Source organism: Chaetomium fimeti (genome assembly GCF_033439085.1).
Source record: "Chaetomium fimeti strain CBS 168.71 chromosome Unknown B0H64scaffold_9, whole genome shotgun sequence".
Lineage (NCBI taxonomy): Eukaryota > Fungi > Ascomycota > Sordariomycetes > Sordariales > Chaetomiaceae > Chaetomium > Chaetomium fimeti.
In genome coordinates this window covers 333,787-348,508 of record NW_026944337.1, presented here as the reverse complement: position 1 = coordinate 348,508, position 14,722 = coordinate 333,787, and the positions used below count along the sequence as shown (strand labels likewise).

At 56.8% G+C, this 14,722-nt stretch overlaps 7 protein-coding genes across 7 annotated transcripts; 5 read left to right on the top strand and 2 right to left on the bottom strand.

The window, feature by feature from the left end:
* Nucleotides 1-8: 8 nt before the first annotated feature.
* Nucleotides 9-2,615, top strand: B0H64DRAFT_435852 (uncharacterized protein; the record flags this gene model as incomplete). Its single annotated transcript, XM_062806158.1, has 8 exons — nt 9-405; nt 469-1,057; nt 1,147-1,191; nt 1,246-1,586; nt 1,681-1,783; nt 1,869-2,014; nt 2,074-2,227; nt 2,265-2,615. The coding sequence occupies exons 1-8, from the start codon at nt 332-334 to the stop codon at nt 2,613-2,615; spliced, it is 1,803 nt and encodes a 600-aa protein (XP_062655036.1). The 5' UTR covers nt 9-331.
* A 493-nt stretch (nt 2,616-3,108) lies between these two features.
* B0H64DRAFT_469279 (uncharacterized protein) lies at nt 3,109-4,218 on the top strand (the record flags this gene model as incomplete). Its single annotated transcript, XM_062807793.1, has 3 exons — nt 3,109-3,283; nt 3,389-3,562; nt 3,604-4,218. The coding sequence occupies 3 exons, from the start codon at nt 3,109-3,111 to the stop codon at nt 4,194-4,196; spliced, it is 942 nt and encodes a 313-aa protein (XP_062655035.1). The 3' UTR covers nt 4,197-4,218.
* A 420-nt stretch (nt 4,219-4,638) lies between these two features.
* B0H64DRAFT_330440 (uncharacterized protein) lies at nt 4,639-5,421 on the bottom strand (the record flags this gene model as incomplete). The annotated part of the gene is made up of 1 exon (XM_062800939.1): nt 4,639-5,421. The coding sequence occupies one exon, from the start codon at nt 5,419-5,421 to the stop codon at nt 4,639-4,641; it is 783 nt and encodes a 260-aa protein (XP_062655034.1).
* Nucleotides 5,422-6,501: 1,080 nt separating this feature from the next.
* Nucleotides 6,502-8,603, top strand: B0H64DRAFT_330444 (uncharacterized protein; the record flags this gene model as incomplete). The annotated part of the gene is made up of 4 exons (XM_062800940.1): nt 6,502-6,759; nt 6,913-6,968; nt 7,374-7,602; nt 7,668-8,603. The coding sequence occupies 4 exons, from the start codon at nt 6,502-6,504 to the stop codon at nt 8,601-8,603; spliced, it is 1,479 nt and encodes a 492-aa protein (XP_062655033.1).
* Nucleotides 8,604-8,840: 237 nt separating this feature from the next.
* B0H64DRAFT_247370 (uncharacterized protein) lies at nt 8,841-10,520 on the top strand. Its single transcript, XM_062799939.1, has 4 exons — nt 8,841-9,698; nt 9,798-9,929; nt 9,987-10,144; nt 10,406-10,520. Exons 1-3 carry the CDS (start codon nt 9,030-9,032, stop codon nt 10,032-10,034), a joined length of 849 nt encoding a protein of 282 aa, XP_062655032.1. The 5' UTR covers nt 8,841-9,029; the 3' UTR covers nt 10,035-10,144; nt 10,406-10,520.
* B0H64DRAFT_409193 (Peroxidase, family 2-domain-containing protein) lies at nt 9,667-11,288 on the bottom strand. The gene is made up of 6 exons (XM_062804698.1): nt 11,113-11,288; nt 10,853-11,043; nt 10,433-10,753; nt 9,987-10,353; nt 9,798-9,929; nt 9,667-9,698 (listed from the first exon to the last, which is right to left on the bottom strand). The coding sequence occupies exons 1-4, from the start codon at nt 11,210-11,212 to the stop codon at nt 10,153-10,155; spliced, it is 813 nt and encodes a 270-aa protein (XP_062655031.1). The 5' UTR covers nt 11,213-11,288; the 3' UTR covers nt 9,667-9,698; nt 9,798-9,929; nt 9,987-10,152.
* Nucleotides 11,289-11,491: 203 nt separating this feature from the next.
* B0H64DRAFT_427091 (uncharacterized protein) lies at nt 11,492-14,394 on the top strand. The gene is made up of 5 exons (XM_062805765.1): nt 11,492-12,014; nt 12,097-12,317; nt 12,846-12,975; nt 13,100-13,586; nt 13,640-14,394. The coding sequence occupies exons 1-5, from the start codon at nt 11,859-11,861 to the stop codon at nt 14,353-14,355; spliced, it is 1,710 nt and encodes a 569-aa protein (XP_062655030.1). The 5' UTR covers nt 11,492-11,858; the 3' UTR covers nt 14,356-14,394.
* The last annotated feature ends 328 nt before the right edge of the window (nt 14,395-14,722 follow it).

The window sequence follows — 14,722 nt, the reverse complement described above, 5'->3', positions numbered from 1 at the left end:
GTGTGTGTGGCGTGTCTTCCTTGTTGGAGCCCGTTGTTTAGTTGTTCCGGCATGCCTGTCGCCTGTTGGCCGACAAGCCCGTTTGCGCTGATGGTGGTTAACACATACACAACGCAACGCTGAGGACACACTCGTTTGGGTCGTCTGAGATAATCGAACTTCCCATCTATTCCTCACCAATACTATCCTGTCCACTTCTTCTTCTGTCGCTCTAACGAGCTTCCCCCGCGACCTCCCTTCGTCACGCAGCTCCCTCTTTCAGTCCCTGCACCGACAAGAGCCCGCGCTCCCCCCGATATCCACCGCCACGTCTGCCACAAACGCCTCGATAATGGATGTCCTTGCCGCAGAGGAGCCTGCTGAACAGTCATGGGCCATCGGTGTGGGCATCGACTTTGGCACGACGTAAGTTTTCGACTCAGCCATCAGTCCCCAAAACACGAGCAGCACTAACGAGCCGGTCGATAGTTACTCCTCCATGGTATTCATCGATTCCCGCAAGAAACGCTTTGTATGCGTGCGCCAATACCCGGGCCATGGAGACCACACCTACGTCAACGAGACCCAAGTTCCTTCCGCCGTTGCCGCTGATGCCGGGAACCCACCGGGTCCTGGGCACCCCCGCTGGGGGTTTCTCGCGCCTGTCGACATGACAACTTTCCGACTGTTCAAGCTTGGGATCGTGCACCCTGAATATCTCCCTAATGGACTGTCGAACTCGGATGCCCTGATAAGGGCACAGAGAGTCCGCACGGCACACCAAGTGACACCAAGCCAAGTCACCGAAGCTTTCTTTCGGGGGTTCTGGGCCACCGGTCTCCAACTAGCCGCTCCTGAGCTCGGCATGAGTGTTGACGAACTGCGTGCCGCCACCCTCCTCGTGGCCATGGGTAACCCCGCCAACTGGCCGCGCGTGGCCTTGGGGTCGCTGGAGGAGGCTGCCAGCAACGCTGGCATCGGCGGGTCCCCCGGAGGCTCAGAGTTCGCTTTCCTCTCGGAACCCGAGGCTGACCTCATCAACTTCATTGAAGGCAACGCAATCTCAACCGATTTCACGGTACGTTCTCTCCGCCCTGCATGTCCCCTTCCCCTTCCCGAGGCGGACGGGGTTCCAACTTCACGACCTGTCTCTCTAACCGTTCCCAGATAGGCGATATCGTCGGAATTTGCGATGTCGGCGGAGGAACGGTTGTGAGTCTCCCTTTCGTCCTTGGTGGCCCGGCTCCTACTGACACCCAGTTACAGGACGGAGGTGCATATGAGTCTCGCACATCGCAACCGCCTTTCATCTTCCGGGAGTGCGTTGCCGGTGATTCACGGCTAGCCGGGACGATTCTACTCGACGACAGGTTCTTCGATCTCGTCAAGCTGAAAATCACCGACCGAGCAACGCCGAGCATGTTGGACGACATTACCAGCGACAATATGATTGGCCAGTTCGGTCGGTTCTGGGAATCCGACCTCAAGAAGCATTACAATGGGACCGGAACACGCTCGGTGGAGGTGCCCTATCTGTTCAGGACCTGGCAGGAACGATCCCCCGCCCCCCGGGCCGCAGGCGGTCCACCCATGATCACATTTACCCAGTGAGTCTCTCTTCGAACCACCTGGTTGTTTGCCTTTCCCCTCTTCCCGGGCAATCGAGCTGTTTGGTGTGAGCGTCTCTAACTAGGGGAAAAGCCAGGAGCTCCAGGCCCTTTTCAACCCCGGGGTGGATCACGTTCTCGATTTAATCCGTGACCAAACGGATGCCGTCGTCGCGGCGAGGGGGAGGCTTCCGAAGGTACGCATGAGCGAAGCCACCGGCGTTTTCACACTTCACCAACCCCCTGCCGTATGGACACTGACCTTTCTCCTGTCAATTCCAGGTGCTTGTGCTCTGCGGTGGTTTCAGTGGGAATCCATATCTGCGGTCCCGGGTCCGGGCGTGTGTCGACGAGCTGAACCACATCCATCAGGGTGCCGGGGTCCAGGGCGAAACTCGGGTCGAGCACGTCAGCGGAGGTGTTGATCGGTGAGTCTCGACTGCAATAAAACCAGACACGTCCTTCCCGGGTACTGATACCGAAAAAGCATGGTTGCCGTAGCCGGCGGCTGCGCGTACCATGCCCTCGGGCTGCGCAACTTCCACGACACCGCTCGAATTTGCTCCCGCGTCTGCAAGGACACTTATTCCTTGACTCTTCAAGTTGACGGACAAACGCCCATCCAGAGACTCATCAACCAGGTTCGTCACACGGACCACACGGTTGAACATGCGGTAGACTAATCCGGGGCAAACACAGGGCGACGATCTGTCCCTAAACGACCCGACGCTCGTCCGCGTCGATCTGGCCGCCATCGGTCTCGATATACGCGCAAAAGGTAACATCGGCCTTGTTATCTATCGAAACATGAACCAAGCGGTTTGGCCGATCCCACCAGGAAAGAAACGTTGCGTGATCCGATTCAGGGCAAGCGGCGCCGCGAAAGTACGGACCGCGAACGAACCTGGCGTCATCGAAATCCGTATTACCTACTCGTGGGGTAATGTCCTCTTCCACGTGCTTGTCGACGGCGCGCCCCTGACTGCGGGGATCGAGGTTGATATCCAAAACATTGGGGCCAATCTTTGATGGTGGCTTAACTCGGTTGCCCCGGCTGTGCAAAGATAATGCCTCTTGTACATGGACCAAGTGCCTGCTGGTGCGGGAAGTTGACGCGGGAAGCATGGCTGCGTGGATATCGCGGGGTTGGTTGGGAGTGATCGATTAACGGGAAGGCACGTCTCAGGCCTGGAGTCTCCGGTCACTCATGGCCTCCTACCCAACCCGGCCATGTTGGGATGGGATGCTCTTTCCCATCAATGCCCCTTCCCTAACTCGTACTTCAGACATGGCTACCAAACGGAAGGCGCAACGGATATCCCACCAAGAGATCTTTTCTTTTGCCAACCTAGTTGAAATGCAAGTCCCAGTCCCCTCCCCTTCCCGTCTTGAGATCTCTTGTCGTGTCGTCTTGTCCTGTCGTCTTGACGTGTCGCCTTCTCGTGCCGCATCTTGTCGTTCTGTCACCCTGCCGTCGTCCTGCTGCTGCGCTGTTGTTCCCTTCTCTTCTCTTCTTGTCACCATGCCGTCCGACCTCTCGCAGAGCAGGCTCCAAGGGCTCCCGTTGGCCCCCGAGACCGTCCTCGCCCTCGCCGCCAAGGGCCGTAGCCTTTACGAAAACTTAATCCACCGGCTCCAGCACTCACGGAGCGACCCAGCACTCCACGGGCTTGACCCCAACTACGAGATCGAAGCCTGTATGTTTCACTGACTGCTTTGTTTGCTTCTCGATTACAACATAATGTTTTGGACGACATGTGGACGCAGCTAAGTGACGTTTGTAACTGCCTCCTCCAATCTAGCGCATCTTGAGGACGCAACCGTCGGCGAGGAACTGGACGTCGCCATCGGTAACGCCGGGCACCCCTTGGCGGGTTATATATTTATCCAAATCCGAAACAACCCGTCCGCCGTCGCCACCCCTCCCGCGGACATCTACCAGAACTATGCGCATGCCGGGGGCAAAGCTTTGCTTTGTATGAGTAACTATGCGAGCCGCGATGTTGTCTTTCGAGAGGGAGGGGTGGGACGTTTGTTTATGTCGGACGCTTTGGCGGAGACCTGTGCTTGGGGTGCGTTGGGCTCATGCCTACCTCCCCGGGCTCTGGACTCTTGCAACCGAGGATGCACGGTACCGACTGGCGGGGTCTGGGGGCCATTTGGCGCCTGATCATCAGCAACGAGCAAACCCAGCGGCTCATTGGCACTATTTGCGGAGGTCGACTCGGCCCCCAGGAGTTTCTCGCTGGTGACGACCGATTTTTCGCCCTTTTGGGCAGCGAGCACGGCAAAGCACCTTGTCGTATGTTGTCGACTTACCCGGATATGTTCGGACGGAAGTGTATCTCCCGGGTGGGCGTGTTCCCGAACGGCGGCCCGAGAGACCGGCCGAGTCTTTGCTGGTTCCTCGAGGAAGCACCTCCGCCGCCGCCGCCTCCGCCATCACCCCCAGCCCCAACCTCCACCACCACTCCAGACCGGCCACTCTCTCGAAAGGAGGCCCGGCAGTATAAAAAACGTCTCGCTAGCCAGGCTTCGTCTGCCTCGCCCGTCACGCCGACTCGCCCTTCCCGCCGCTCGCACGCGCGCAACGCCTCGGCGCCTCAGTGAGCCTTCCCTCCTTTGACCCGGGTATGTCGTTAAAAGGCCTATCACCTACCATCTGGGGTGTCACTCTGTGGCACAGCCCGTTGCTGATCTGGAGCTCGATGACGGATGCCATAGATGCGTCCCGAGGGTGTAAAATGCACGGAATCCCCTGTCGGTCCTAAGAAGCCCGTTCTGATGATACGAGGAACGGCTCCCCTCTTCGAGGGACACCTATACGAGTCTGCGCGTCTGAGCTCCTGTTGGTCGGAGTGCCGCGATAGGTGACCAGTACCCTTTGCAGCATCGCCTGGGTGGACCTATTCCCCCAGGGGCCAAGCGATGAAGTAGACCCTGCAAGGCGAAGCCAATTCACAGACTCATCCGAGGTCACCCTGCATGTCAATACCTGGCTGTGGTTTTTAAGTATTTATTACATATTATACATTTGCATTTCCTTTCCCTCTCATTCGTATTCCCCGGCGACACGAGCCTCCTTCCCTTTTTCTGGGTCTGGAAGAGGACTATACGGTGGTGGTTCCCGCCGTCCTTCTCTGTACATTTGCTGTGCGAACAGGAACGACTTGTAAGAGCGCAGTGCCCTCTGCTCGAAGCGAGGACACCTGACCTCGTCCCAGAGCCGGCCGCGTCCGCCCCAACCCCACTCGGCCGCCTTCTCGTCGCTAACCCACTGGCTGCTCGGAAGTCTTGTCAGCTCGCGGCCTTCCTTGTCCCTTGGCGGCGCCTCGATGTAAGCCGGGTCTGGCTGGGTGCCAAAGACAGCGGCTTCGCGCGCTTCCAGAGCCATGATGAAATCGACGGCGGCCTCAAGCGTTGTCTTTACGACGTTTTCCGACATGAATTTCATCCTGTGGGCGGCAAGTTCGGCATCGAACGAGATGGGTGCCGAAAGACCGTCCTCGACGCCGGTGCGGACCAGGTAGACCGGGAAGCGGCCCGCCGTGGTGGAGTCCTCGTTGTCGTAGTCGGCGCAGCAGGTAATCGCCATTAGGGCTTTGAAGAGCGGACGGAGCAAGTGCGCCTCGGACCATGGGACTCTGGTGGGCGTGGGCCAGCTGTTGTTGACGTTAACCGGGCCCCTCTTCTGCTCTAATGCCTGCTCCTCGACTCGGGCCATTCGGTGTCGTTTCTCGACCTGTCGCCAGAGAATGCCGTGGAACGTGGTGAGAGTGCGGATGGTGGCGTCGGATGGCGGCCCGCTGGAGGGGCTGTATATGTCCTGCGGCATGATGAACCTGCAGGGGAACTGGCTGGTGGTGATCTCGCTCCTGTACGGGCGGAACCAGCGGCGGTAGATGTAGTTCTCAAAGACGTTGGTAACCACCCCACGCGGGGCAGACTGCAAGAAGTACATGGGGACCGTCTTGTTGCAGCTTTCTGCCAGGCAGGTGCTGTCCATCATGTTCTCGGGGTCGTCGAGGACGGGTTGTACCGAAATCTGGAAACCTCTGTCGATCTGCCAAACGTGGAGCGTGTAGCGATGCTCGCCTTCGTGCGTGGTGCGGAGCAGCCAGAGGAGCTCTTCGCCCTCGAACTCGGATTTGGGCTTTGCCAGGCCGCCCCCCGGGGGAGTGTACACGAAGGGGCCGTATTGAATGTCTTCTTCGGTCATTTTGAATGAAAATGTGGGAGAAAAGATGCTTGGAAACGAGGTTCGAAAGGTTGCTCTCCACGGTGGATGGTGCGTGTTGAACGGGGCCGACGGCCTTTCTATATATACCCCGCATTGTCAAAACGGCTGATTCCGAAGAGTCATCATTTGGGTTCGCCACCTGGAGACCGCGAATGGCGTCACCTTGGGAGACGTTAGGATGGAGGCACCACGGGAAAGGCGGGCGTGGACATGGTGGGGCCATGGGCACTCATTTGGTCGGCCATTTCGAGAATGTGGGAAAAGAGAATTAAAAAGTTAAAAATTAAACGTATGCTCAAACCCCTGTTCAAATGCACACTCCAGCGGTTGAACAAGGTGGGATGCCTTTTTATGGCTCGTGTTAACCTGAAAATTGGAAACGTCTGATCGCGAGGAGTCGGCGTTTGTGTTTACGCCCGTCGCCTGCCTAGAAGTCGTCCCCGGGTCTCGCGAGGCTCACATCCTTTCTGATAACGATAGGTAGCGCCCGAGTTCGGCCCGGGCTGCCCGTCAGTGGTCAGTGGTAGCCGAACACGCGACGCTGTCGGCGCAGGACCCCGCATGTCCAGGACTCCAGGCACCCAGGGCTCTCAGGCTTCATGCTTCCACGGACAGCCTTCATTTGGAAATAGTCACCCAATTCCTAATCCCTCACAGCCTTACGAGCCCGCCAAGATGGGGAGTTTCGACATGTATTGTGCCATTTGCGGCTGCTCTCTCGGATGGGGAGGGAAGATTGGGTCGAAGTCCCCCGCGGCCCTGAACCGGCGGCGCGCAAGAATCGCCCGGATACGCGCAGCACGGGAGCGTGGCGAGCCCGATCCGGGCACTGACAGTGATGAAAAAGAGGAGCAGGAAAACGGGAATGAGACGGACGACGAGGTTTGGCATTCAGCGGATGAGGACCACAGCCACGACCCATCTGGATCTCTCGTCACCCGAGAGGCCGCTGAGCTGGACCCGGACACGGATACTAATGAGCACGAGAGGGAGGAAGACAGTGACGAAATGGACGAGGATGCTTGGTATCCGGGACATGAGGATTACACCTACGACCCCACTCTCGTCACCCGGGAAAGCCTTGAGTGGCTTGCCGAAAGCTACTGTCTGGCGATCAATCCACAAGCACAAGGCCACCCGAAGTACGTGCATTATTATTTACCCCCTGTCGAAAAGCCCCTGGGTACATACATACTAAACGCGTCACCTTAAAAGGGCCTTCATATCCGGTAGATCGCGGTACTACGACAACGTACGTCTCTACGTCACTAATCAAAATAGTGATTATAGGGAACTTGAAGCTAATATAACGACTTCTACAGAATGGTGTAACAGTCCAGGCTGGCAGCGGTACGGCTCCCTCCGGCGCTCAACATTTGGCGACCCGAGACTGTGCTAAAGCTACCTATCTATCCCCAGACCCAAACGAACCACACGGAAGCGAAAACACGGAACTATTCGAACTATCCTGGTAAGATCTATAAACTAGTACCGGTTGTGGCTCTCTATGAGACTGTACGTATTATGGATCGTCTGACTACCCCAAGCTACTCCTTTACTGGCCCGGTAGCCTTTCCCTTTCACCCATGCTGCTTCAGCATCCTGACCGACGTGCTCGCTGGGTCTACGGATGTTACCACAATCGACAAGGACGCGTTATACAGCGCCATGTGTGAACTTGTCACACCCTACGCATCGTGTCTGAGGATCAACTACGGGGATATCAATGGCAGGGATCAAACATGGGTGTCGATACCCGGGGAAGAGGTAAGCAGAGTTCGACAGGCACGACCTTACTTACCATTAGGAAGGCCTCTATGATTAACCGTCCCTTTCCAAAGTTCTCTGTAGCGCACCCTGGCACAACACCCGAGATGGCCGAGGTGCTAGTAGCCTGCGTGGCCGATGAGATGTTTCAGATGCGGCCGGACAGTTTAGGAATCACTCGTGAAGTTCGAGTCCAAGACCCGTTCGCTGCACTGCCGCCCGAGATACTGCCCAATATCTTTCGCTTCCTTCCGGGAGACGCCCTGCTCGCCCTGCTCAAAGCCTCCTGGGTGGCCTTCTGCACGACCCGCCACAATTCGTTCTGGAAGTGGTTCCTCAAACACGATATGCCGTGGCTGATCGAATTGCGGCGACTGCTCGAGGATCCACGGCGAGGCCCTGAGCCGAATTACAAAGTCTTATACATGTGGCTAAATGAGCTCACAACCCCGAGCTTTGGCATGGACAGCCCCCTTACCGGTCTCGCAAATAGGAGACGCATCTGGAGTGTTTGCGAGGAGCTTGCCCCTCGTTACTTCCGCCAGCTCCAAGTCCCACTCCAGCAAACGCCCGATGACAGTATGCTCCAAAGGGCCCACTGCCGCCATCTCGTTTTCGTATCCGGCGCCAGGGAGCCGCAGGGGGAGTCTTGGAGTTTTCAAAGGACTCTATTTGTGTACTCACAAGATGAGATTAAGAACAAGTTGTTTTCCTTCAGCGCATACTGGGCGGAAGACTCCCGCCTTGCTGGGTTATGTGTCATGGTCGGCAAGCAGAAGCGCACCTTTGGCCTCACGGACAACGACATGCCTGATCTCACCAAGACGGTCATGTGTCTCGCAATGGGTGACTGTATCAAGGAAATCACCCTACTGTTTGTAACCACGGACCCCAACAAAGATATGGCCGCGTCGCCCCGAGTCGTGGGACTACAGGTACGTAGATGCCCTCACCCGGAAACTACCGAACTCGCGCGAGACCCTTCACCCGCGCCGATTTCCGTTTCCTAATTAATCCCCGACAGGTCCACACACAAAGAGGGAGATGGGCCCTGCTGGAACCAGGCGGCGGCGCCATACCCGAGCTGCCCTTCCGCAGCCAAACCCTCCTCAAAGTTTCCGACGGGGCAGGGCTTGTCGGCATCACGGGCCATGTCGATCGTGTGCGTTCCCTTATCCCGCATCCGGCGCATAGGCGGCGCTTAACAAACCCCCCTTCCCAACCCGCCGTCCGCTAACCAACCACCCCAGGACGGCACAATCCGAAGCATCGGCCTCCTCGAAGCGCCCCTCCCCCCATCGGAATCGGACGCACCACCATCTCCACCCCCGCGACCTCCCTCCCCACTATATCCCGGACTCCCGGAACCAGTCCAAGCCCACCCCCTCCCCTGCACCACCCACCGCCTCTGGGCGCCAAACACGCCCCAACACCTGATGCACTGCGTCCACGGCGAGGGGGATATCGCGCCCAACAGAAAGAGTAACGACAGCAGCCGTAACAGCAGCAACAACAACCACCCCAACGTCCAGCCCCTCACCGCCCCAGAAACCCCCACCCGCCTCAGCGTCATCCCCGCCCACCTGATCCCCCACGAGACACTGGTCTTTGCGCCCGACCGGGTGCTGCGCAGCAAGCTGGCGCGGGTGGCGGTATATCTCGGGCCGGGGGGCGTTCCTGTTGCTGCTCCGCCACTTGCTCCCGGTTCTGCTCCCGGTTCTGCTCCCGGTTCGGTTCCTGTTCCTGTTCCTGTTCCTGTTCCTGTTCCTGTTCCTGTTCCTGTTCCCGGCACCACCGTGTCTTCCACTGGTTCTCTGCTGCGTTCTAGTAGTAGTGGGGATGTGGATGGTGGTGTTCGCAGTGGGGGGATGGATGGGTGTGACGTGGTGGGGGCGGTGGTAGTGCATGGGTTGAGGGTGGAGTATATCCGGCGGCACTGGGAGCCCAAGCGCTACGCGGGGTTGCGGCGCAATGCGGAGGGGTGGGATGACCCACCGGCGTGGCCGGGTGAGCGGGTGGTGGAGTTGGAGGTGGATGGGCCTGGGGGGGAGCGGGTTGAGGAGGTGGCGGTTTGTGAGGGGGCGGGGGATGCGTTGGGGTTTAGGGTCAGTTCTTTCTTTCTGCTTGTTGTCGTCTCTGGGTGGCGGTTGGGTTGTGGTGTTGTGAGGGTGACGAATGTGGCGCTTTGCTGACTGGGCTGTTAGATCAAAACTAACTGGGACCGTCAAGTGTGTGTGGGCGATGAAGCGGCCGATGGATGGACGTCCCGGCGTGCACCCGCAGGGGAGGCCATCATTGGGTTCATTGTTGCTTTCACGGCGAGGAGCAAGGTTCCGGTATGTTCTGGTAACCTCAGTTATGCCCCGATGGAAGCTAACATATTTGGTTGGTAGGGATACGGTGGCTTGTCTTCACTTGATATCTTGACGGGTCCAGAGTAACAATTGTCTAAACGGCTTAACCATGGCCGATAACGGGAAGAATTAAAAAACGAAGACTGCCTACCTAGACAGTGTTCGACCGGGCCGGGAAGTCGTAGACTCCCTGATTTGTAAGTCGTCACTCGCCCCGTCTAGCTCCGGCGTGGAATCCCCGGCGGAGTGCCCTTTTCGTGCAGTTGTGTCCAACACCCCCATCTGAATCCGTAGTAAACAAGCTCGTCGCCTCCCCAATCATGTCCGATATTCTGAGAATAGCCTCGACTTTGACCACCTCTTCCCTGACATCCCAACCCAGCTCGGTTGGGAGACGTTCGTTTTCTAATGTGGGATGCCTCGGTTAGCTGCTAATAAATCTTGTCGAGAAACCCCAGAACCTGGTATTCGTGTCCACACTCACCGAAAAAGTACTCAACCAACGTCCTGTTTACGGTGGCCTGCTCGAGGTCTCCAAACGCAATGAAGGGTGCGGCCATCTCGCCGAGGCTGAAGTGCTCGACAGAGTCGGTGAACCGGTATTCAGGGTTGAATGACTTGGACTCAACCTGGCGGGCGATCTTGGCGTTGGCCATGTGGGACGTGGTGATGAGGGGCTCGGGCCAGTAGCGCCGGGTCTGGTCGAAGATGGTCTGGTTGAAGATGTGATTGCTGCCGAAGAAGGCGTCGGTGCGGCTTAGGCTGCCGTCGTGCTCGAGGACGTTGTGGCGGTTGAGATGGTCACTGTGTCGCCCAAGTGTGACAAGTCAGCAAATGCACCTGGCTTTGCGTCCAAGCATGCCCCAATCTCCCATGATACCGAGTTTAAGTTGAAGCACGTACAGGGTGAAGAAGGTGGCGTTGGGTTCCGGGTTGGCGATGACGGCCTGGTCGAACATGACAATGGCGAGGGTAGAGTCGAAGTTGAGTCCCTGGTGCATGGCTTTGATGACAGCTTCCCTGGTGATGGCCTTGCCGTCATGGGGCAAGATACCGTGGTTGGCGAGCGTGTTCATCATCGGACAGGGACCGCGGACTGTGCCACGACATCAGCGGATGGCCTCAGGGTACGACATAAAAGATGGAGTAGACAAGGGATACTCACGATCACCAGGGCCCGGGGGGTGCCATTTGGGGATACCGGTCGCCTCTGACATAGAGCAGGCGAGTGAGAAGCAACCGAGAAGGACGGCGGGAGACTTCATTGTGGTGGACAAAGTTAGGTATGTAATGAAGAGGTACCTTAGGTAAACGGCAGTTCAGAACTGAAGCAGGGTGGGCTCATCTCATAGATTTGTTTGGTCTTTTTCCAGCCCGATGTCCCCTTTATATATCCATGCCGTCTTAGCGTGGTCGTGGCCGGCATACGAGCCCTCGTGTTTCTCGTGTTTCTCGCGTTCTCGTTGCGACCCTGAACGGCACGGACCCACATAATGCACCCCGGGGATCGTCAAGGCGCAGTAAAGCTTCTCAACCTCGCCAGGGGCCAGGGTAAGAGAAATCTCTCGATTGCTCCCCATATTTTACCAAAGAGATGCCGGATGATGACGTTTCCTTGCCGCAGTGAGAGAGTGAGACCGCGTTGTCAAAGAAGACAAGCCACACGAGCTGAACGAGGAAATACGAGTCAGGAACCGAAAAAGCCATCAACAAACGACATGAATCTACGTGGGTGCCAAAATGTTGCACTGCTGCAAACATATTTAAGCTAGAGAATTCCATGTCTTGGGATTCAAACCTCAAGTCAATGTGCCGGTCCATCTTCCTCGTCTCACCCGTCTCATAATTAATATTTAATACTCACCTCGCCGTCAAAAACCCACGATCCCGTCGTCACACACACCAGACACCATGCAGCAATCAGACACAGGTCTCCTCGATCCGCGATGGAAGCTACGGGGGCACATCATCGTGCTATTTCTCGCCGTCCTAGTCATTGTGCTCACGGGCGTCTACATGAGCATAAGCGCCTTCTTCACCAGGCCCGACATCATGGCGATCCCTTTCGTGAGTGTCCTTGCCTCGACCATCGCCGAGGTTCCCAACAATGTGACGCGGCGAGTATGGCTAACGCGGGGTTCGTGTACAGGCCGTCAAAACACTTGTTTTCATCACGTACCAACTTGTTACCGAACACACGGAACGGTTCGCCAAGTGGAGGAGTCTAAAGGCCAACTTGATCTTGAACTGCATCGAGCCGGTCTTCTGGCTCACCCTCGTCATCCTCAAGTTCATGGGGATCACCAGGTCTTGCAGTGGGAGCGGCTGCGCTGTGACTTGGATTATTACCTTGGTGGCGATTACCATCTTGTACGTTCCCCGCGAGAGGAAGCCCCTGACTTGAACGGGTTTCAGAGAATGACAGACAGACAGAGTGAGAGGGCTAACATGTAATTGCACTGCAGAGTCTTGTCAGTTCATGCCGCAATCGTTTCTTTCAGGCAATACCGCCAGTCGAAGCAGTCTGGCTCTGCTGGCTATTCCTGATTGTGGCGGGGGTGGAGGTCGTCAGGGGATCGTAGGCGTGTTCGATGGTGGATGGGGCAAAAAAGGAAATTAGGTTGTTGATAAATGCGTGGCCAAGCATCCCAGTCAGAGGTCTCGGGAAATGCCGAATCGGGTCGACATGTGGAAAAGCTGAACGCGCGTCTTCCGTATTGTTCGCCCCACTTGGCAAAGTTCTCGTTCGAATCTCGTAACTCTCGCTGTTCTTTCCTTGCGCTTCGTGTGCTGTGCCGAGCTTGGCTCCAAGTCTTGATTGGCAAAACGAAAAAAAAAAAACATGGCAACAACATCATTAAACTCGCTGTCAATACCCGGGGAACCGAATGATGTCAGCTCCATACAAACCGATTCCTCCACGGCAGGCCCGTCCCAAAACACCAGGAGAAGGGGACAAAAAGCCGTGCGACGGGCTCACGAGAAATCTCGGACCGGTTGCCGGACTTGCAAGAAGCGCCGGATCAAGGTAAGAAGAACCCTGGTGTTGCCCCCAAAAGGAAAAAAAGAAAAAAGCGAAAGGGAGAGAGAGGGAGAAGTCACAATGAGGTGGCTGTCATCATCTCAATTGTCAGGCCATTGACCCTTTGCAGTGTGATGAAAAGCGGCCCTCATGTCGAAATTGTGAGAAACACGCCGTGACATGCGATTTCGTGCGATCCCAGCCTTCATCCGCTTTCACGCCTGTGTCGCCATACGCAGAACAAGGACAGGGAGGGCCTGCTGAATTCTCACCCACGTCCCAGCCCTCCTGCGATATCAACATGATCGACCTTGAGCTGATGCACAACTTCACAACCTATACCTGCACCACCTTGGCGAGCGACCCATCAGTCCGGCAGTTCATGCGGACCACCGCCGTCCAAATGGCTACGGATTGCGAGTACATCATGCGCTCTATTCTAGCCGTGTCTGCTCTTCACCTCTCTCGATATCGCCCCCAAAAGAAAAAGACCTACCTCCAGCGCGCTATGCAGCACCATCAAGCCGCGACCTCAACCGCCCTCGAGCTGATGACCAACTTGAAGACCGACGAGTGCGAAAGGCTCCATATCTTTTCCATGCTCACGGTTTACTACGGTATGTGGCCGTTCCTTGGCCGTGTCATATTTTCGGGTTGCTAATATTGTTAGCTCTGGGATGCCCCGTCGATGAGGTTGATCTGGCCCCCGAGAGCCCCTTGATCCCTCACTGGCTACGGCTCCTTCACGGCATGGAACCGATCCTGCACATGCTCCGGCCGCAAACCTACCGTGGGATACTGACGCCGCTGTTTGACTTTGGCCGCAGACGCATGACACCCTTCCTGAAGACAACACCCCCGCGGAACCCGACCTTGCTGGTAGACATCCAATCCCTGATTCACAGGGCCTGTAAAGATACTAGCCTCCTCCCCATTTACGACGACATGATCGAGCAACTCCGTCGTATGCTCGGTTTAATCTTGACGCCAAGCGGCGAACCCGCGGGTACAGCGCCTGCTTATCCTAATTCTCAGAGCGGTCAAAACGGGTTGGAGAACTCACAATCGCCGAGCGCAAACCAGTCACCAGCAGCGGAGGTAGTGGCGCCACCAGCGTGGACGAAGCTCGAGGCGTGGGACATCCTAGTCTGGCAGTGGACACAAGGAAAAGAGTTTCTCCCGCTGCTCGAAGCCGCCACTCCGCCACAGGAGGCAGTCGTCATATTTGCTTACTGCCTGCTCGCGCTGAGAAAGCTAGAGAACCAGTGGTGGGTAGAAGGCTGGGCCGACCATCTGATGGGCAAGACCTGGGCGTTGCTGGACGAGGAACATCGCCATTGGGTGGTCTGGGCGACCGAGGAGATGGGCTGGATCCCCCCGAGATAATGCGAGCATGTAGTACAAATGCTAGGCCGTTGACTCCCGCAGTAATAAATGCACCACCCTGCCAGACCTTTTCCTGCCCCTTTTTCTGCCCCTTTACCCCCTTGTTTTGCCCCTTTTCTTTTGCCTTACGCTTGATCGTCAACAACAACCCACCCAAAAACCAATCAACATGGCAAAACGAGACGTACGACTATCATTGAGATTTCGAGACCATTCTCCTCCCATACTCCGCTTCACGGCATGAGACGATGGCCCATACTTTTCACTTCCCGTCGTGGAGATCTTTCCATGTTCATTGCGATCTCGAGGCCAGCATGTAGGCTTCCTTCTGCGCCATTGGGTTTATGCACTCTTGCTCACAACCAAC